The 21423-nt window shown below is 42.7% G+C and overlaps 1 protein-coding gene across 1 annotated transcript in view; it reads left to right on the top strand.

The window, feature by feature from the left end:
* The window catches only part of slc2a9l2 (solute carrier family 2 member 9, like 2), a 399659-nt gene that overhangs the window by 137211 nt on the left and 241025 nt on the right, over positions 1-21423 (top strand). The window contains exons 5-6 of the mRNA XM_048606361.1: positions 7984-8108; positions 13034-13179. Of these exons, the coding sequence (XP_048462318.1) occupies positions 7984-8108; positions 13034-13179 (271 nt within the window). The remainder of the gene's footprint in view (positions 1-7983; positions 8109-13033; positions 13180-21423) is intronic.

Here is a 21423-nt window from a genome sequence, read left to right as displayed (position 1 = left end):
ACCTTCCTGCTCCTCTGATGCTGCTTGGCCTGCTGTGTTCATTCAGCTCTACACTTTGTTGTCTCAGATTCTCCAGCATCTGCAGTTCCTACTATCTCTGAAATAATTTTAATGGTACATTTTTATACATGGAGAGAACTGCTTCTCACAGCCCTCCAACACGTGAGATTAGAGCTGCACTCCTCCAGGCAGACCGTGCTATTGACTTGACCATCCACCAATCTTGTTGGGGTCCAAGGCCCCACTGAGATCACGACAATCTGCCTTTCCCAACCCTTATTCTTCTGATGAAATTAAACGATTGAAACTTCAGTCCCAGGTTGACCTCAGCTTATGATATCCCTAAGGCTGAGATAGGCTGGACCCTACGCTTGCATCAAATCTGGAGGTCAGTAGACTTCAATGGGGCAATAACCTGGACATTCTGCTGACCTGGCAGTCATTGTAGAAGACTAGAGTTGTGCAGTAGGACCCTGCGGAATCCCAGACCAGCAGACACTGTGGGAATTGTCCAAGAAATTGAAGATTGCAACTGGCGTCTGAAACCCTTCAAAGAAATGCCTTAATCTCAGACAAGTGGGAGAGTTCAGCTTATGTTGTGCTTGTAGTCACCCAGGAAATGCTAGACAATTGAAAGTTTAGTTTAATTCAAGGGACATCAAAGCTAACCTCCTAACTTAAAACACAGTCCCAACGACATCTCTGCCAACTCTTTACAACTCCCGAGACACTTTATAATGACACCCCCCAACCAGAAAGCCCTAAACCCCATTCCCAGACACAGAGATAGGAATAGGGCAAAGCTGCAGCTCAGGGCTGCTCGCTTGCTCTTTTACTGTTGGCTCACTTCGCACCTACCTGCATGTACACAGCACCCATGTCTTGGCCTTGCCATGCTGTGCCATGCCTGTTAGCGCACTGGCACTTTGGCCAGAGCAAAGACTTTCTGACCTGCCATTTTGAGGTGCTCTTCAACGTAGACTCACAGACTGGCTGTTTATCACATTTGCCAGTATTTGAACTGGCCCATGGGCAATGCCATTTTGCTGAAAGGCACATCAGGATATCAGTCTAACACCTACAGTACATGCCAGTGGCTGTGCGTGGTAAATACACAGCATGCTTATTCAATGCAGGAACTGATGGGGTACCAGTTCTCAGTCCAGGGGGATTGTGTTGTTATTCAGGGGCTGCTGTCACTCAAATTCACAAGCTGCACTGGGCCCAGGGGCTTCGACACAATCAGTCATCCACTTGGGATGTTCACAGTCAGGGGATCTGTCCCAGTACAGTCCAAAATGTGATCATCAGTCAGTCCTATAGAACCAGTATAAGCTGTCAGTGGAATTGTGTCCCATCAGTCCGTCAGAGAGTTACAAAGACAGCAGTCAGCGTTCTGCTCAGTCTAGGGGCTGTACATCTAGATCGGTCAGTGGTCTGGGGGTGAATTTACTCCTGGGAATCCATCTGTCAATCTTTCAGCAGTGTTTAAAGGGGCAGCCTGTAGGGGCAGCAGGGAAATCAATCATAGAAGAACTGGGGTCGAGTCAAGGCTGGGAGGGGAGGATGCAGAGAACATCACCATTGTGGGGAAAAGGGTGGTGATGAAGGGAATCACAAATCTAATGGGCAGATTTCAGAACAACATTGGGGGGCATGGTGTGTTACATGAGGGAAGGGATGTGATTATTATAGAGTCAGAAAAAGACTCTTCAAGTCCAACTCATTCATGCCAACCAAGTTTTCCAAACTAAACTGACTCTGACTGTGATGGGACTGTACCTTTAAGAGAGATTTGTTTTGTGCTGTTTCTTTTGTAGAGAGGCATTGCCACAGTGGTGACAGAATGTCTGCTTCAGAAGAAGCGGGTAAACAGATTTAAGTTCCCTGAGTGTTTTGTTTCACATTGGACAAAAGAAGCATGAGTGGGTGGAGTCAGACTCATACAGACCCAGGGTTTTAGTTGTGCCTTCAGTTGGGAGTTTGGAGTTGGCTGTTGAAACTGATAGATACAGCTGTGTCTCTGTTGCAGCAGAAAAGCTCGAGTGCTCTCTCTGCTGATAGATTGTTTCTTTCAGTATTCCTTTCCGCGGACTGGAAAGGAAGATAGCACATGAGGAAAATCTGTTTTACTGAGTTTGCATTTGACAAGGGTGTGTTTATGGGAAACATTTTGCTTATGGAACAGTTGATGATTAGTAGTTAAATAATATATTGTATTACTAAATATTTCAGTAGAGTTAAAGTTACGCCAATTATTCTGTTTTTGTTTGCATTTTAACTGTGTTGTAAGAATAAAGTGTGTTTTGCTTAAAGCCTAAAATTGAACCAATCAAATCACACCTGGAACACAGCGCCTTCCACTTGCCCTTAAATAAAATAAAATGTCAGGGCCTAGGCTATCTCCTTGATATATTATGAAGGGGTTTGGTCTGGTCCAATGTGGCCTGCACAGGGGGACTGTAAAGGAGCAATGTGAGCTTAATGGAGATGTAATGATGAGGTTCAGGGTGAGAATGAGTCATCAGTAGTAGGTGAGGTGCAATATGGTGGGTCTCTACATGGGCTGGCAGTGTAGTGCAAGGCAACAGAGGGCAAGGAAGATTAGAGGAAGGGGAGTGTACCTGGCCACCAGGCAGGGCCCAGAATTGACAGTGTGCACCATGAGCTGTGTCCCTGCCACCTCTCACCTTCTCTAGATTTGAGGTACTACTCTAAAATGGCTGGGTCAATGCGCAGGGTGGATGGAGCCAATATCAACGATGGGTGAAAGCATGGAATCCATGTTTGCTGGACATTATAATATGGCAGCAACAACAGCATAAAATAACCTTTTGCAAAGTGCAGATATGTTTAATCTGCAACCATTTCATTGACCATTTGCTGGACGTGCAGTGTGAAGGTGTTTAAGGGTCAGAAGCTGATTTGCAATAAGCCATTGGTGATTGTAAATTGAATTTGGGTATCTCAACAAGGTGGAAGTTATCAGCAGTAACAACACTACTGGCTGAAGAGGAACCACTATTTGTCCAAACTTCTAATGGTCCTGTGTGAGCTACACTATATCGATTCCTTGTCTATCATTACAATGATCTGTACTGAATGCAATGAGATGTTGAGTGTTTGATGGGGAGCCACGATGGGTAGTGTTTCAGAGCACTGCCTTCGCAGTGACGTTGGGTGGACTCTCAGCCAGCGCAGCACCTTCACCGAGTTGCTGTACAAGCTAAGCCTGAAGGTGGATGGGATGATGAAGACATATCCGTCATTATTAGGGTGCAGAACATCTCACTGCGTAGGCAAGTGTGCTCAGCCTTCAAATGCAAGGTATGTCATCAATAACTGTTCTGGATTCAAAGAAACTCTTTCGATCCTTTTGTTTCAAATTTGGGTCCCTTTCATTGAGTACGAATGGACCTGCCACATGTTTGTCACTTTGGCTGCCATCCATAAAAATTAAAGATGGATCCAGGAGGCCAGGAACTGACGTCCAGCTCTGAAGGAATGGGAGGCCAGCATAGAGTCACAGAGTGATAGAGACGTACAGCACAGAAACATACTCTTCGATCCAACTTGTCCATGCCAACCAGATATCCTCAATAAATCTAGTCCCATTTGCCAGCATTTGGCTAATATCCCTCTAAACCCTTTCTAATCATCCACCCAGCCAGATACATTTTAAATGTTGTAATAATATCAGCCTCCACCACTTCCTCTGGCAGCTCATTCCATACACGCACCACTCTCTCCATGAAATAGTTGTCCCTTAGGTCCCTTCTAAATCTTTCCCCTCTCACCTTAAACCTCCCCCACCCTGGGGAAAAGACCTTGGCTATTTATCCTATCCATGCCCCTCATAATTTTATAAACCTCTAAGATCACCTCTCAGCCTCCGATGCTCCAGGGAAAATAGCCTTAGCCTATTTAGCCTCTCCCTATAGCTCAAACCCTTCAACCCTGGCAACATCCATGTAAATTTTTTCTGAACCCTTTCAAGTTTCATAACATCCTTCCTCTAGTAGGGAGACCAGAATTGCACACAGTATTCCAGACGTGGCCTAACCAATGTCTTCTACAACTGCAACATGACTTCCCAACTCCTATACTCAATGCACTAACCAAGAAAGGCAAGCATACAAAACGCCTTCTTCACTATCCTATCTACCTATGACTCCACTTTCAAGGAACTATGAACCTGCACTCCAAGGTCCCTGTTCAGCAACACGCACCAGGACCTTACCATTAAGTGTATAAGTCCTGCTTGATTTGCCTTTCCAAAATGCAGCACCTCATATTTATCTAAATTAATCTCCATCTGCCACTCCTCGGCCCATTGGCCCATCTAATCAAGATCCCGTTGTACTCTGAGGTAACCTTCTTCACTGTCCACTGCAGCTCCAATTCTGGTGTCAACTGCAAACTTACTAACCATTCCTCCTATATTCACATTCCAAACCATTTATATAAGAGGAGGAGGAGCACTCAGCTCAGGGAAAGCACATGGTCCCCTCAGTATATGCGGTGTGCACAGGAGGACCAGAGTTTTCCAGCCCTGACTCCATTTGCTGGGGTTGAGGGAAGCGCATTGCCATCACAGACTCTGTTTGTCCTGTGACACCGTGACAGAACGGTGTCGGATACTGGAGTAGAAGCTGAGGGCTGCAGGAGTGGGAAGCCTCCCTCTCCTGGTGGCTGTGAAGAGCACTGTCCACTGAACTTCCATGCTGCTTGATCCTTCTAGGGCGCGATGGATGACCTGTTTGGGATCTCTCTCCAGCATCAGGACAATGACCATTGACATCTGTGCAAGATCACACCAAGGGTCATTTTATTCTCCCCATTTAGGGTTCAGTCGGATTCAGGAACTTGGCTGGGTTCCCCAGGTGCAGGGTGCCATCGATGGCACACACTGAGAGGGCAGTATCACAATGCTGTGGAAGGGGTTCTGTTCCGTTAATGTCCAAATGATCTGTGATTGCCAGTGCCACTTCCTGGAGGTGTGTGCCCACAACCCTGGTAGCTGCCATGACTCCAACATCCTGGAGCACTCTCATGTACCAGGTATATTTGAGGGTTGAGGTACTTTACTGAGCTAGTTACTAGGGACAAGTGTAACCCACTGTGACCATGTTTCAGTCCGCTCAGAGTGTGCTCCATCATCCTGGCAGCTGTGCTGTGTGCTATTACAGCAGGCAATGAGGAGATGTCCTGGATACTGAAGAACCAGGCGAATGGGAGCAATTTCCTGGGGAGGAGGGTGAGGGCATTGGGAAAGAGAAAGCTGTTGTCATCCTTAACAGAGCTCAGCTTGGTTAGGTGCTACAAGCCATACAGGATCTCATTGACAGCCACTTCCAACAGGTGAGAGCTGGGTGCAGCAGGCTGTCCAATATTCCTGTTGCCTTTGTTGGCTTTGTTTGTGTTCCCTCTTTTTGTCTTTGTGTTTGTCTGATTCCTTGCTTCTACGTGACATTCCCCAACTGGACAACGGCAAGCTGTAAGTCTCCAGTGGGCACTAGGGACAGGGAGCACTGACCTAGAAAGAGAATTTTGATGGAACGTAGCTAAGGACAGTGAAGTGTATGGTCTGATGGTTAAAGAACGACCGGTTTGAGGGAATGGAGTTATATGTGTGAGGGAGGCTTTGCCATTACCTTGCCAGTGAGAGCCAACACCACATTGCCAATATTTATTCAGGTGGAGAGAGGCCTTTCAAAGATGGTGCAGGTGCAGGAGATGTCTGTGTTTTGGCAGATATCCATTGGCTGGCAGGTTTCTCTGAGAAGAGCACATGCTAAGATGGGGTGTAACTGGATGTGAGAGACGCTGTGAGGGTGGTGTAAATAATGATTGAGATGTACTCGGTGAGATGGGGTGAGAAATCTTGCGAGGCATCAGGGTGAAAAGCCTTCAAAGACTCAACGTAATTCAGACATAGCCAAAAAAAAAGGCAAGATTCAACCCAAAGTTCTGCAAAAGAAATTGAACAAAGGTTAAGCAAACCACTTCATGCTGCTATGTAGTGGCTATCTAAGTTGTAATTTCCATTGACAGTAGGATGTCAACAATCCAAAAAGACGTTTTGCCGACCACACAATTGAGCAATGCGACATGTAAATTTCGGTGCCTGTGTGATGCAGGTACAAGGGATATGTTATTCAGTTGATCCAATCAAACAATTTGACACTTCAGTTGTTGGTAAAAGGTAGATTATGGAGCACATTAAATCAGTACAAAATTCGAACAAAACATCTGCTGTTAGATGTGATTCTGCATTTTGGCAGCTCTTGCTGACTAATGCTGAGTATGATAATAGCAATACTAACAATCAACTTAATGTAAACAATGAAGTCCATTAATGATTTCTCGAAGTGTTAGCCCTCACTGGGATAACACATTGGAAACGAAACCCCAATATTCCAAGAGATTTTTATCAAAGTATACAGAATTCCCCAATTTTTCTGTCCTTTAGACCCAGAAAGTGTGGTCAAAGTTTTTGAACTTAATTAGAATGACTTTTTATTACAAATAAATTGTTTTGAACTACAGATAAACAATTATGAACCATGACTACCAGATAAAAGTCTAATCCCATTATAAACCCTGCCTACATACTCATATACTCATACATACAGATACAGACAGTAAAAAACGTGGGTGTTATGGGTGGAGGGAAAGACGGAGAAGGCAATTCGGTGGTGCCTCTCCTCTGGGTTTGTTGAGGTGGTCCTTTTCCTGGTCAGAACACTGCTGCTCAGTCTTCCTTCTCCAGTTGCATTTATTTGACTTGCAGGATGACTGGTTCACATTTATAAAGAACTTTGAGGCATCAATTAAAACTTATCGTATACAGCACCTAGAAAGGGGAAATAAACTGGCTGTCTTTTTACTGCCGAGCAAAAACAGTTCATTCTCCTCCAGAAGTCTGATAGTTTCTGCCAAACATTCACACTCCCCAAGCTGTTCAGCTACCTGGGAGCCAACCACATAGTTATTGGCAGGTAGAAGGCCTTTATCATCAATAATTATTGTCCCACAGACCTATCAGCTATTTGTTGTCAGCCAAATATCCATTTGTACACATACCATGGCTCCAGCTCATCTACAAACTAGGTTTGCACTATTGCTTGAACAAGCAGCAGTGTAAACAATACATGCAATTAGTGTCCAGTTACTTGTTTTTAAAAACTGCCTCAATCCTACAATAATCCTCAGCTTTTAAAACAGTTCATTCTCATTTAGGTCCACAATCAAAAGTACAGAGAAATAAAAAGACACAGTCTTTACAGAAGGAACCGTTCCCTACAAACAGAAAGGAACATGTTCAAACCTGGTGCCTTTTTGAATTGCCTTGGAGTTTGGGGAACTAATTGACTCCATGGCAATACACCAATTGCTCAGCATCCTTTTCCCCTGTAGTGTAAGTTGTAGTGGTTATTTTGAAATTTGATTTTTGTGAGTTTGCCTTGATGAGCACAAGATGTAAAGCTTTGGCCACATGTCTCCTTTTCAACAATATTCAAGCTATGAAAGATGAGGGTCATTGGATAAATTTGGTTCTTTTAGCTTATGGATCTCCACAGGGATCGTAATTCCACTATGGGATAGTTCTCAAAATTTCTGTGGTAGAGATGAATCGACAACTCTGGGTCAAGTTAAGAATATCTATTAGCAGCTCTGCAGCTTTTCAGTTTGATTCTAAAAGACTTCATTTGTAAACTTTATTGGTGTCTTGTAGCATTTAATAAGAGTAGTTATTGCCATCCCATACAAAAATAAGGAGAATTTGAGAGTTTTTTTTAAAATTAATTCAGTTAAATGCTCTAACAATGGCTGTTGAATACATGCACTTTGAAATGTTACGTTGCCTCGATACTGAGTAAATAAGGTACATAATTTAAGAATGTCTGTGGAAATGTATCTGTATCATATTCTGAAGGCAATTACTTTGGGTGAAAGCTTTGTGTTTTTGTTTGCTTCCAGGAAAGGCACACTTCTCTTAAATAATGGATTTGCAATTCTTGCTGCTTTATTGATGTCCTTGAGTGAAACTGCTGGCTTCTTCGAAATGCTGATTCTGGGGCGTTTTATTATTGGAGTGAATGGAGGTGGGAATATTTTCATTCCTATTGAGTTAAGCTGTTTAGTTATGTTTTGAGTTGCAAAAGTGTGTTTGTTTATACGGACTCCCCAGGGAAAGAGGGCATTTTCAGGGTCTTTTCTCATCTGCCTGGGACGATTACGGCGGGTGACTAAAGGAAAATTAGATTAACTGAAGTTTACACCTGAAGAGAATGTATGCTGGTTTCCTCTTGAAATAAACATTGCACATGCAAGTGAAAGAACACAAGTGTTTGCATTTCACTCCAAAGCAACGAAACGATAGCTGCAGGAACTTGAAACTATTTCCCAAATATAGGTCATTCCTACTGAATTTGCCTCTGCAAAATTGGATTTTGATAGTAAGATTATTTATTGTTAAGTCAGAAACAAAAATCCTTCAATTTGTACATGGAGCTTTCGAACCAGTTATTAAATTCATCTTCTAACCCTTCTGCAGTTGTGTGCTGATTTCCTTTAAAACGAATAGGGTGTATTCTAACGTATGTATTCTAGGAGTAGTCTAACCAAGCTCCTATACAACTGAAGCAAGACCTCCTTCCTCCTGTATCCAAATCCTCTTATAATAAAAGCTAGCATTCCATTAGCCTTCCTAATAGCTTGCTGTATCTGAATGTTAGCCTTCAGTGACTTATCAACAAGGGCACCCTAGGTCCCTGTGAACATTTATACTTTCCAACAACTTATTTAGGAAATACCCTGTACATCTGTTCTTCCTACCAAAGTGGATAAGTTCACATTTTTACACATTATATTCCATCTGCCATGTTCTTGCCCACTTACAAAGCCTGTCCAAATCCTCCAGAAGCCACTTTATATCTTCCTCACAGCACACATTCTCACTTAGCTTTGTATCGGCTGTAAATTTGGAAATATTACATTTGGTCCCTACCTCCAATCATTGATATATACTGTGAACAACTGGTCCCAAGTACAGATCCTTGCAGTAACCCATTAGTTCCAGCTTGCCAATGTGAGAATGAGTCAGTTATTTCTACTCTCTGTTTACTGTCTGTTAGACAATCATTACTTCATGATTGTACATTACCTTCTATCCCATGTTCTTTAATTATTTTCAACCAATCTCCCATGGAGGACCTTAAACCCCCTCCTGATTTGGTCGCCATGGTGGGTGATGTCTGTGCATGAATCACGGTGACATCAGTGACACATGAACAGACACTTCCTGTGGCCTGTTGTGATCAGCTGACATCATGGCCGGCTTCTTCATCTTGTGTTTTAGACGATGGTTAGAAATGGGTCTAGGGTCTGAAATGGAAGTTTCTCTTGCAAGGTCTCTGTCTTCCAACCAGGTGAGACTGCACCAAGAGTCAAGAATTTTTTTTCAGAGTTCTTTTTGAAAACTTTAATTAAGTCATTTTCTGCATTAGGAATAATCACTCTGTTTCCAATATACACTACATACATGTAAAATCTGATGTCATTGTTTGCAGACTCAATATTATGTCCCTGGGTCCTTTATAATAACCAGATACAGTTTTCATTTAACATGAAGTTATTAACCATTGATACTTTCCTGTGAATGGCATTATTTTATCAAAGACTGGAATGCTTAATATAACATTGACAAGCCCCCATTGAAAAAGCATTCAAGCGGGGTAAAAATCCCGATTGAGACATTGGATAATAGACTCAGAGTTTGAATTTAAGACATAATTACCATCTTGCCCTTTAGATAATGATTATAAACAATCCAACACTTCAACATAAGGTTCTCTTGTAAGGCCTCTCCTGTTTCATATAGATGAGTGACTGTGAAAGTGGTCAAAATACTTATTTTACAGAGGTAACGTTGAAAAATGCCTTGTTTAATTTTGCCAGGCACTACGTTTTGATTTCCAGGGCTGTGTTTTCTTTCCCTTCTCATGTAACTAGTTCAGCACACTCTTTTCCCTTAGCTTCTTGTTTTTTATTTCCTTTTCCCAATTTAAGTATAGTTTCCAATTTTCAATCATAAGCTAGTATCTGACTTAACTCAAAATCCAACAATTTGGCACAATGAAACAGAAAGTTCTGGTCTAAGCTAGACATATTTTTGCCCGCTTGCTGATTCTTCTTCGAATTGAAGTGATTTAAAAAGAAATGATGAATGAGCAGAGCCTGCGATAAATAATGACTGTATAAATGGTTTCAGGGTTCTGTGGCTTTAAAGGAGGATATGCTGCCAGTACTGATATGGGCTTTGAAGTCATTGTGTAATGGCAAAGAAACTGGCTGATAAAGTAGGAAAGTGCCAAAACAATCAACACCACAGAGGAATATTAAAAGACACTTCTGAAGGAATATGGAAAGGAATATTGCTCAGAATTACAAATCTTACAACATACCCAGGTGTCAGCCTTGCATTAGCGGTGTTGTGACTGAATCTGAAGTTAGGGAGTGAAATCCCCATTCCAGGGAATCGGACACAAAAACTCAAGCAACATTCCAGTGCAGAAGACAGGGGATGCTACGCTGTCAGAGATGCCATCTTTTGAATGAAACATTAAACTGACCCCCACTGCTCAGTCATTTACCTGAAACATTGGGCAGAATTTACAGGGGTGAGAGTGACATGGGCTATGGCAAGATGTGTGACAGAATTGAATGAGAAGACAAGTGAGCCCTAGCTTGATTTTCTATCTTTTATGCTTTTCACAAGTGATGTTTTGAGTTTTGCTGGTCAGTGGTGAGTTGCCAATTAAGGGAGATCATAGTTTGTTAAATGCCTCAGCAAAGCCACAATTTACCTCGTTAATATTCAGCTTCCTATCTGACCAAACCAGGCAAGCAAACTCAACATCAGGAGCACTTGCCATTGGAAACCAGGCAAGAACCTGGTAGGTTCAGCTCACTGCTTGCTCCAAAACACTTCCATATTGGACATTGGGCATCAACATTTCAGGGCATGCTCCATGGGCACTGTTTACATGCACCCCATGTCCATGGACATTAGCATTTGATGTTTGCCAGCCTCTAAGAACCCTCATAGCACATCTCTGATCCACTTACAGGACACTACTGTACTTCAATGCTGAACATGTAGATACCATTGTGATGCTGCAGCAATGACACCGTGAGCTCAGGGACGCACACTCAGATAATGGACTGGACCAGCCTGTTTGCTCACTAACATAGCACTCACTCACTTGAATCTACCTGGATGTCCACAGCAATCCTGCCTTGCATTGCCTTGCCTTTGTGTGCTCTCCTACCCCTTCCTCAGCCAGAGCTATCAGGTTCATATTGATCTTGCTTTGCCATTTAGCACAGAGACAAAGCCAGGCAGCTTGTCATGGCCTTGGTGAAGTTGAGGGAAATAGCCTGCTTTCAGGGCTCTGTGCCACGGTAGGTCAAAGGCAGCCTCTGATACTAGTCCGGGGACTTGGGCAGTCAGTGAGCTGCTTGGGGTGGTCAGAATCAGGATGCTTTGTGCATTAGGGTTGAGGAGCTGAATATCAGGAAGCCCACCTCCCATCTTGACTCTTGCTGCCCTGTTGTGGTTTGCAGGTATGAAGGGTAATAAAAATGGATGGCACAGGTGCTACTTTTGGTGTAGGCAGAGAGGTGTCCTGAGCAAGTGAGTGGACAGTGCAGAGGGGGAGCAGGGTCAGTGATGTTGGCTTTGAGGTGGGTAAGGGTGAAGTGAGCAAAGTTTCTGTAGCTATTATTGAGAGTGGTAGAGCATGAGCCAGGCTGGGTGGTTGGTACAGGAGCAGAAGTAGAGTGTGAGGTATCAGAGGGAAGATGGGATAAACAACACTTCTGCTGGAGGAGTGGAGAACATCATTGGCCTTCCTCCTATGTGCACTACTGAAGAAGGTAAAGACTGCACTGCTCCAGGTGGCAAATGCAAACTACGATGGCATGGTCTGGCATTGTGATATCCATTGCTAGTCCTGGGGAAGAGGAAGTCCCGAACTTGCACCACCCTGTTCAGTAGGTCCTTGAGGCCCCTGCTGACAATGGGGGTGGGTGGATGGGGGAAGGAGGCAATACCGTCCTCCCTGTCTGCCACAGCCGGCACTGTGCAAAGCAGCTGTGGACTGATGGTGCTCATCCAGATGCACTATGGGCTTTCAAAGGCAAGAGATGCTGGTCTTTTGGTAGATATCTGGTGAATGACGAGTTGTTCCAGAAATAGCATGTGGGAAGATTGGAATAAAATTGGACATGAGGGGTGCCAAGGGGTGGCATTAGTAGTTAATGGGGTGAGTTTGGAAAGATACAATGGACTTCATGGTGCGAATCTCTTCTAAAAAAACACTCGACACAACTCAGCCAATAAAACATAAGATTCAACCCATTAACTCCATTCCTCCCTCCACAAATGCTGCCTTAGCTGTTTATGGTACTTTCTGTTTTTAATTCCATAGTTCCAGCATTTACAGTATTCAGCTCTTGTTCTAGAAAGATACGTTGATGGGGATTTGATCAGAAGGATGATAAAATGTTTGAGTGGACCATTAATCTGCTGAGCTGAACAGGCTGTATCTGTGCTGTACTAAAACATTCCAGAAAGTCAACCACAGAAGATCCAGTGTCTTTCCATGCAATGTTCTTGCCTATATTTCTAACCATTTTTTGGAACTTAATGTCATTATGCGGCATTGCACAAATATTTGAGATATTCCATTAACAAGAACATGTTTTAAGAGTTGGAGAAACACGATGTAATGAAGCAACCTGCTGAGATAAAACTGTTTGTTGGAAATTGACTTATCTCAGCATGCGTATATTACCAGCAATCCAACATTGTGTTATTGCAGGCAATCAGACAGACCCAAATCTGCACACTGTTTACAGATATTGCTTGTTGCTGTGTTTAACTGTACGCATATTGTTTTCATTTTGACAGTGATGTGGTACACAATATTAGGTATCTGATGTTGAAGTTCTGCCTTCTCTGCAGGCATTGCCCTCAGTGCCCTTCCTATGTACTTGGGTGAAATCTCACAGAAGCACATCCGTGGCTCCCTAGGGCAGGTCACATCTATTTTCATCTGTATTGGTGTCTTTGTTGGTCAGATCTTGGGACTTCCGGAGATACTTGGCAAGGTTTGTGAACTTGACTTCTCGATTATACCGTTGCAACGACTTCTATTAAAATTCCAACACACCACGATTGCTGTGTGCAGTTACGCAGAAGATGCATTTATTGAAAATGTGCTTATGACTTTATTGCATGTAATGACCTGAGCAATTCCTCTTCATTCTATTTATTTGTAACTCAGCCAGGTAGTTACATCCCTGATAAAAAATATACAATATTTACTTTAAGGATATTTAGAAATCAACAAAAAAAGGACAAAATCACCACTCCCTTATCCAATGGATCAAAAATTTCCAGAACTGTTGCAAAAACTCAGCAAGATTGGTATCTCAGCTGATTTCTCCCAAACCCATTGACAAGGTTGGCAATGTTGACAATGAGGGGAAGTGATTTTCAAATGGATTAAACTATTGGGCCAGGATTTTCTGTGCCAGGTGCCAAATGGTATTGGCCTGACTTGGATTAACCCTGCAATGTTCACATTGCAAAGGCTTTGCCCATTAAGTTGCTGGAAGTGTGCATTGAAAATGGCACAGCGATGAATATAGGACACCTGAACAGAACAACCAACAGTCCTTAACTAAACAGATTTATGGACTGAGAACAAACTGACAAAGAAGTTGAACTAAGGAGAGTGAGTTTAACATCGAACAAGACACAGAAAGAAAAATAGAATGAAAGGAAATTGAATTGAGAGAATCAAAAAATTTTTAAATGTTAGAAAAAACATTATCATTTTAATATTTTTATAATCTCTCTGATGAATCTAAATCCTGAAGGAATGAGACTCCATATATGTAATAATTATTAGCTGATACAGAGAGGTTGATTGGCAGTCATTAACATTCTTAAAGGAATACTTAGGCTTGTGATAACAAGAAGCAATTTTCTGGGGGCCCTCTTGTGGTGCAGTGGTAGTGTCCTTACCCCTGGATCAGGAGGTCCAGGTTGAAGTCACACCTGCTCCAGGAGTATGTGGTAACATATCTGAGCAAGTCAATTAGAAAAATAGGTTAAATAAAAAGAAATTAAGAGCTAACAGTCTGCAGCAGTTTTGGTGGATAGTTAATGGCCAAGTACAGCAGATTCTTTCCAAAATGGTGAGGTTCAAAGAATGATGCTGTATCCACAAAGCTAAGAGTGAACAGCATCTTGGGATATTCTTATTTAACCAAGCCCCTGTTCTGAGGCAGCCTTTGACACACACATAGTGGTGGGCAACATTAGCCTTGCTGCTCATTTAACAGTAAATTCTGGCAACCTAATCTATTCTAGAATGAGCAGAAGCAGCTTAATTTCTGAAACTTAAAGTAATGAAAGTTGCCTTATTACCTTTGGATAATTTACTTATATCTTCTGATCTCTTGTTTAAAACATGACATTACCATAGACTGGAGAGTCTTGCGGAATGCTGTTTCATGTGAAGTTAAAATGAACTTTGATGTTTCAGTTTCCTTTAGCTTTTAGCCTGCAGTGTTTCAAGAATCCCTCAGAAACAGACTCTATAATTTACTGACTGTGAATTGATTTGAAAACTCTGCAAGATGTAATGTCTTCAATGTCCTTCTTGAAATTTCTCTGCATTTTCCCTCTATCCAGACTGTGCAATGCTGATCCATTTGTTATTATAGAGTCTTTTACTCCTTACTGCTGAAGTTGCAACTTTGAACAGTTGGTCATCATTCACCCATGGGAATAGTTTATATGTATCTTGGCATGGGTCTTGAAACCACTAGATCTAGTATAAATCAGAATATCTTTATACTTTAATTTTTCAGAAGGTTGGATGTGGATGGTGATTGGTGGAAATCTCTGTAACATGCTGGCCAATGTTCTAACTCAGGATACGATTGGAGCTCTGTGGGTCAAAGTCTCTCTGACCCTTAACCCCCAGCTCCTGGAGGGTGAAGTCTGGGAGACTTTAACTCATTGACTTGCACATCATGACAATAATTCTGAGCTAATGGTGTTGTGAGTGACATCATCACACGTTGCAGGAGGCAAAATAATTAAGGGAAACAGACGGAGGGTCTCAAGGTTGGTACAGAAAACCTTGGCATATAGAAATTGCTGGGTTACAGCAGGAAGATTCATGATCGGGGCCTGAAGAATCCATAACCATTTTTAGAATTGTAAACGCACCCAGTCGTGACTTATTGTTGCAATCAACTTTTACTGTGAGCCAAAATATTCTGATGACCTCATCTGGGCATGACTCTCATATTTAAAAGAGACCTCAGCCTTTGTGGGGTTAGTGACCTTCATGTCCCTGGGAACAGGGAAGTAAAACATAGTGGGCACCTTCCCAGCTGCCATCATCATTCCCTGGAGAGTGATGGGTGGGGGTGGGGGGAGGAGGAATTGACTATATGATTACCGGCTCAAAATGATCCAGTCACAGTTAGACGCTTTCTTCATAATTACAGCAAGGATCCCTAAACTAGAATGTAGACATCAGTGGTCATGCCAGCACTTATTGGCCATCCCTAATTGCCCAGAGCGCATTTAAGAGTCAATCATATTGCTGTGGGTCAGAGTCACAAGTACGCCAGACCAGGTAAAGATGACAGTTTCCTTCCCTGAAATGTTTTATATTCACAGTGTAATGGTTGTGCAGTAGTTTCACACATTCTTATTTTTGTGAACTAAATTAAATTAAATTAAATTGGTGGTTCAACTTTTGCTATTGTTCTGGTTATCTGTCTGCTTAGTCCAAATATAGCCTTGCTATGAAGTGAGTGGTTTGCTACTTGCTCACTCGACCACTTTCTATGGGTCATTGTTCATCAAATTGAACATGTCCTTGACTGTGTCTGGTCTTCTTCCTGTCCAGATCTGAGTTCATTCCACAGTTTGTGTGATAGACCTGTTGGGTTGGTCCTGATACTTGCTCCTCCCACTGTTGAAATCCCCCAACCCAGGGTAAAGACAGCTGTCATTCACCTTATCTATACCCCTCCGTAAAGTCACCCCTCAACCTGTTATGCTTAAGTGCAAAAAAGCCCCAGCCTATCCAATGTCTCCTTATGACTCAAGCCCTGCATTCCTGGCAACATCTATCTCCATCTCCTCATCCATTCATGCTGTCTACTGCCTCCTGAACATCTACAGTCTGCCTATCTCGCCTACTTTTGCAGTCAGCTGTCAGTTTCTTGCACCTACTGTGCCTCAGTCTGTGTCAGTTGTGCTTGTTGATTGTTCTCTTTCCTGGTTTAGTATCTGCACAACTGTCAGTCCATTACCTGCCTCGTTGCCTGCCTGTCTATGCAACATATTCCTTATTTGTTTACACTACAGTCCCATTATCTGGTTAGCTGTCTGTACATTCAGCCTGTTACCAGTTGTCAATTAATTGCCTGAATGCACACTTTGCTGCCTGTATGTACACTCTCTGTGTATGTACTACTGTTCAACTTCACACCCTTCTTCTTGACGGTCTCTTCTGAATTCTAATGACTCCTGATGAACTGCCAAAACTAGCTTCTAAATCACCCGTAAAGTCTGCTGTCATTTCCTTCGACTATGGACTAGGATTAATGCTCCACCCAGTCCTAATTTGGAAGGGGGATGGTTAAATGGCTGGGTTGATAGCATGTGGGGATCCACTGGCTTGCCACTTCCACCTTGATTAAGTCTGTGTAGGGGGGGGTGAGCCTGTGAACCACCATCCAGTTACACCTTCAATTTAGGCCGTTAATACCAAGCTAAGTGCCTCTTGCTGCCACCACCAATGGGTATTGACCCAGCAATGGGCAGGCCTGTGGCCAAGCGAAGCTGTGGGTGCTGCTTTCTGTTTCTGGTGTTGGGGGGAACCTTAGGTCAAAGCGCCTGACTGAGGGACCCAACTTTGAAAAGGGGGAGTGGAGTGGTGGGTCAGTGAGAGCCACTCCTTGCCCCGGTTGCCAGCCCCAAACCCGCAATATGCCACCAGAATACTGGGGGTTGTTCCTCGGCTGTGTTGCTGAGCAAAGGAGCCGCCGGCCTTTAATTGGCCTCCAGTGTCACCCGAACTTTTAATTTTCCACATCAATCCTACACTGACCTCTCTGCACCTTTCTGATGAAACTTCAGGCAAGCTTTACAAACAGTTTGTTGCTTGACAACCTTTCAAAGTTGACCCTGAGTTTGACGATTTCAGTCAAAATTGTTTACTCCCATATGGTCTGGACAGTAGATGCAAACTATTATTCTGCTACTCAGTGAAGTGCTCCTGTCTTCCATCCTTTAAGAAGGCATTCAGAAGTGATTTACCAGGACGTTGCCAGGAATGCAGGGTTTGAGTCATAAAGAGACATTGGATAGGCTGGGGCATTTATTTCTCTTAAGCATAGCAGGTTGAGGGGTGACCTTACGGAGGGGTATAGATAAGATGAATGATAGGTGTCTTTACCCTGGGTTGGGGGATTTCAAGACAAGGGGGCATATTTTTAAGGTGAGAGGAGAAAGATTGAAAAAGATATGAGGGGCAACTTTTGTACATCGAGATTGATTGGTGTGTGGAATGACCTTCCAGAGGAAATGCTGGATGTGGGTACAGTTAGCACATTTAAAAGACATTTAGGTAAGTACCTGAATAAGACATGTTTGGAGGGATATGGGCCAAGTGCAGGCAGGTGGGACTAGTTTAATTTGGGATTATGGTCGGCATGGACTGATTGGATCGAATGGTTTGTTTCTGTGCTATATGACTGTATGACTCTATCCCATTAAAGATCTTTCCTTTATTTCGCTCCTATTTCTCTTCCTGCCATTGTATTTGTTTAAAGCCTGATAATCTGGACATTTTTCAGTTCGAACGAGAGGTCACCAGCCTGAAATATTTATCTTTTCACATCTTCTGGGAGGGATGCTGAGTATTTTCAGCATTTACTGTTGATACTGCATTCATTGTGTGTAGAATGTGTTCTCCTGAGAAGAGAAAGCTTTATCTAGTGATTAAATGATTTATATTATTATTATTCAGTAATGTTTCCATACTACTAATAGATTATCCTGTTTTCTTCAGTAGAGGGCTGCATGCACTTGGAAATCAGAACAACCAATGGTTTCTTTTTCCCTATTATTGATGGTGACAGATGACTCATCTATTGGCCCATTGGCATAATAACAATCATGCAATTTAAAATGGTTTTAAATTAAGCACTGCCAATTGAATCGCTTGTAGGTTTCTGTTTTAATTAGTAGCTGAGTGCAAGACAGGGTGACATTCACAAAACATCATTAAAGTCAATTAAATTACATGCACGTAAAATAGTTTTGATTACAAAGTGATGATTTAGCTATGTAAGAATACAAGAAAGTATAAGAGTTCTTGTGGCGGAGTGGTAATGCCCCTCCCTCTGAGCTAGGGGGTTTGGGTTCAAGTCCCAACTGCCTTGGTGGTGTGCCATAACATGACAGAACTGGTTGATTAACGTAACTATAATACTGGTCCTAAATATACCTGTGAAAATGTTCACTGGGGTGTGGTAGAAGTGCCCCTACTTCTGAACAAGGAGGCCTGGGTTCAAGTACCACCTGTTCCAGAGGCTTGTCATAACAGATTAGATAGGTTGATTCATAATAACTATAGGAAAGTACACAATGGGAAAGAAAGGCTTGAGTTTATAAAATCCTTTCAGAACCACCAGCTATCTCAAAGTCCTTCTGAAGAAGTGTCATATTGGATTCAAAATGTTAACTCTGCCTCCATCTCCACAGAGGCTGCCAGACCTGCTGAGTTTCTCCAGCACTTTCTCTTTTTAACTTCTGATCTCTCCAGCATCTACAGTACTTTGTTTTTATCTCAAAGTGTTCACTGCCAATGGAATACTTTTTGAATTGTTGCAATGTGGGAAACGGCGAGTTAGTATGCACTCAGGAAAACCCTTCAGACATCAATGTGATAATTACCAACTAATCTGCTTTTTGTGATCAAACAAAGAATTGAGGATGCTGGAAACCTGAAAGAAAAACAGAAAGTGCTGGAGAGGCTCAGTAGGTCCGGCAGTATCTGTGGAGAGAAACAGTTAACATTTTGAATCCCCAGTGACCCTACTTCAGAACTTGGCATTCTGAAGAAGGGTCACTGCACTCGAAATGTTAAATCTGGCAGCACTGGTGGAGAGAGAAACAGAGTTAACGTTTCGAGTGCAGTGACCCTTCTTCAGAATGGCAGGTTCTGCTGCTTTTTGTGATGTTGATTGAAGGATAAATACTGGCCAGCTCTTTTATAGAAAAGGTGCCAACAGCTCTTTTACATTGACTTCAGTTTAACTTCTCATCCAAAGTAAAGCTGAACCTGCAACAGTGCATTGCTCCGTCATTACCGCATCAGCCTCTGCTAAACCCAGGAGTGGAACCTAAACCCAGAGTCTTGTAATTTGTAGGCAAGTGCACTACAATTAACATGCTGTTCAAATGTAGGGTTAATTTAGCCATGATCCAAAAATGGATGTAGCAATTGCTGTGCAGAATTAATCCATGCCTGTTTGTTTTATAGGCATCATAGAAAGCGAGTGCTTCCTGCTGTTTAAACTGACTGCTGTGAGCAGCTGACTCAAACTACATTGCTCATTCTCAATATGCATCAGCAGGGGGTCTGATATCAAGATTGCATAATGCTACTTAACAGAGAGGTACATTGTGGCTGTATTAGGTAGTTGGAATCCTTTGTGAAATGAATCTGAGTCATGAAAGAAAAACAAAAACAGAAGTTGCTGGAAAAGCTCAGCAGGTCTGGCAGCACCTGTGAAGAGAAATCAGAGTTAACATTTTGTGTCTTGTGACCCTTCCTCAGGACTGTGTTGTAAAAGATTTGTGTGGAGATGCCAGTGTTGGACTGGAGTGGACAAAGTCAGAAGTCACACGACACCAGGTTATAGTCCAACAGGTTTATTTGGAATCACACAAGCTTTTGGAGCACAGCCCCTTCCTCAGGTACAGTGAGAGAGCAGGGCACACGGGCAGAGAGTTTATAGATTAAAAGATCATACAACTGGTGTGAATGGAGTGTCAGATGATAAATCTCTGCAGGTGACCAAGAGTGTTAAACAGTGAGTAAAGTATTTATAAAGTCAATGTCAGTGCTGTGCTATAATAACAATCAGGCAGAGCCATAGGAATATACGAAAGGTGACCTCTCAGGTGAGACACTGAATTGTGGGTGTGAAGCTTTGTTCAAAATTTGTCTCAGGGTTTTAATCTGAAATCAGGCTGGTTTTATCTCGAAAGCTGAAACTTATAAGATGCCACACTGACTGACAGTGACTATAAATTGTGTTTTTTTTAAACAAAATAGAATGAATCCACAAATAAACAAATATCTTGGATGAAATGATTCACCCCATAAATTTATGTGTGTTTTGTGTGTGTGTGTGTGTGTGAGAGAGAGAGAGACAGTGTAATAAGTAATTCAAATCTTCACAAACTAATTCAGGTGGAGAGATCATAACAATTTATCAAGGTGATGCTGTCAAAACAGGACAGTGAGAAAGATTTTACAGATACAGAACAGTGTGGTGGGGTCATCTATAGAGCGACGTGAACCCAAGATCACGGTTGAGGCCATCTTCATACGTACAATACTTGGCTATCAGCCTGTGCTCAGCGATTCTGCATTGTTGTGTATCTTGGAGTCCGCCTTGGAGGATGCTTACCCGAAGATTGGGGGCTGAATGCCCTTTACTGCTGACGTGTTCCCCCACTGGGATGGAACATCCTCGTTTAGTGATTGTCTCCATTTATCCATCGTCGTAGCGTCTGCGTGGTCTCGCCAGTATACCATGCCTCGCGGCATCCGAGCCTGCATCGTATGTGATAGACAACATTGGCCGAGTCACATGAGTATCTGCCACGTACATGGTGGGTGCTGTTCCCATGTGTGATGGTAGTGTCCATGTCGAAGATCTGACATGTCTTGCAGAGATTTCCATGACAGGGTTGTGTGGTGCTGTGGTCAATGTTGTCCTGAAGGCTGAGTAGTTTGCTGCAAACAATGGTCTGTTTAAGGTTTGGCGGTGGTTTGAAGGTACGAAGTGAAGGTGTGGGGAAGATCTTGGCGAGGTGCTCATTGTCATCGATATGTGTTGAAGGCTGCGAAGAACATGGCGTAGTTTCTCCACTCTAGGAGAGTACTGGACGATGAAGGGTACTCTATCGGTCGTATTCTGTGTCTGTCTTCTAAGGAGGTGGTTGCAGTAAAACTTCTGGTACTCTTTTTAGCTTCTAATCTGTAAGGATAGTACAGAGAACAGGAAAGAAGGGCTACA

Source organism: Rhincodon typus, chromosome 1 (assembly GCF_021869965.1).
Source record: "Rhincodon typus isolate 14 chromosome 1, sRhiTyp1.1, whole genome shotgun sequence".
NCBI lineage: Eukaryota > Metazoa > Chordata > Chondrichthyes > Orectolobiformes > Rhincodontidae > Rhincodon > Rhincodon typus.
This window is presented reverse-complemented; position numbering and strand designations above follow the sequence as displayed.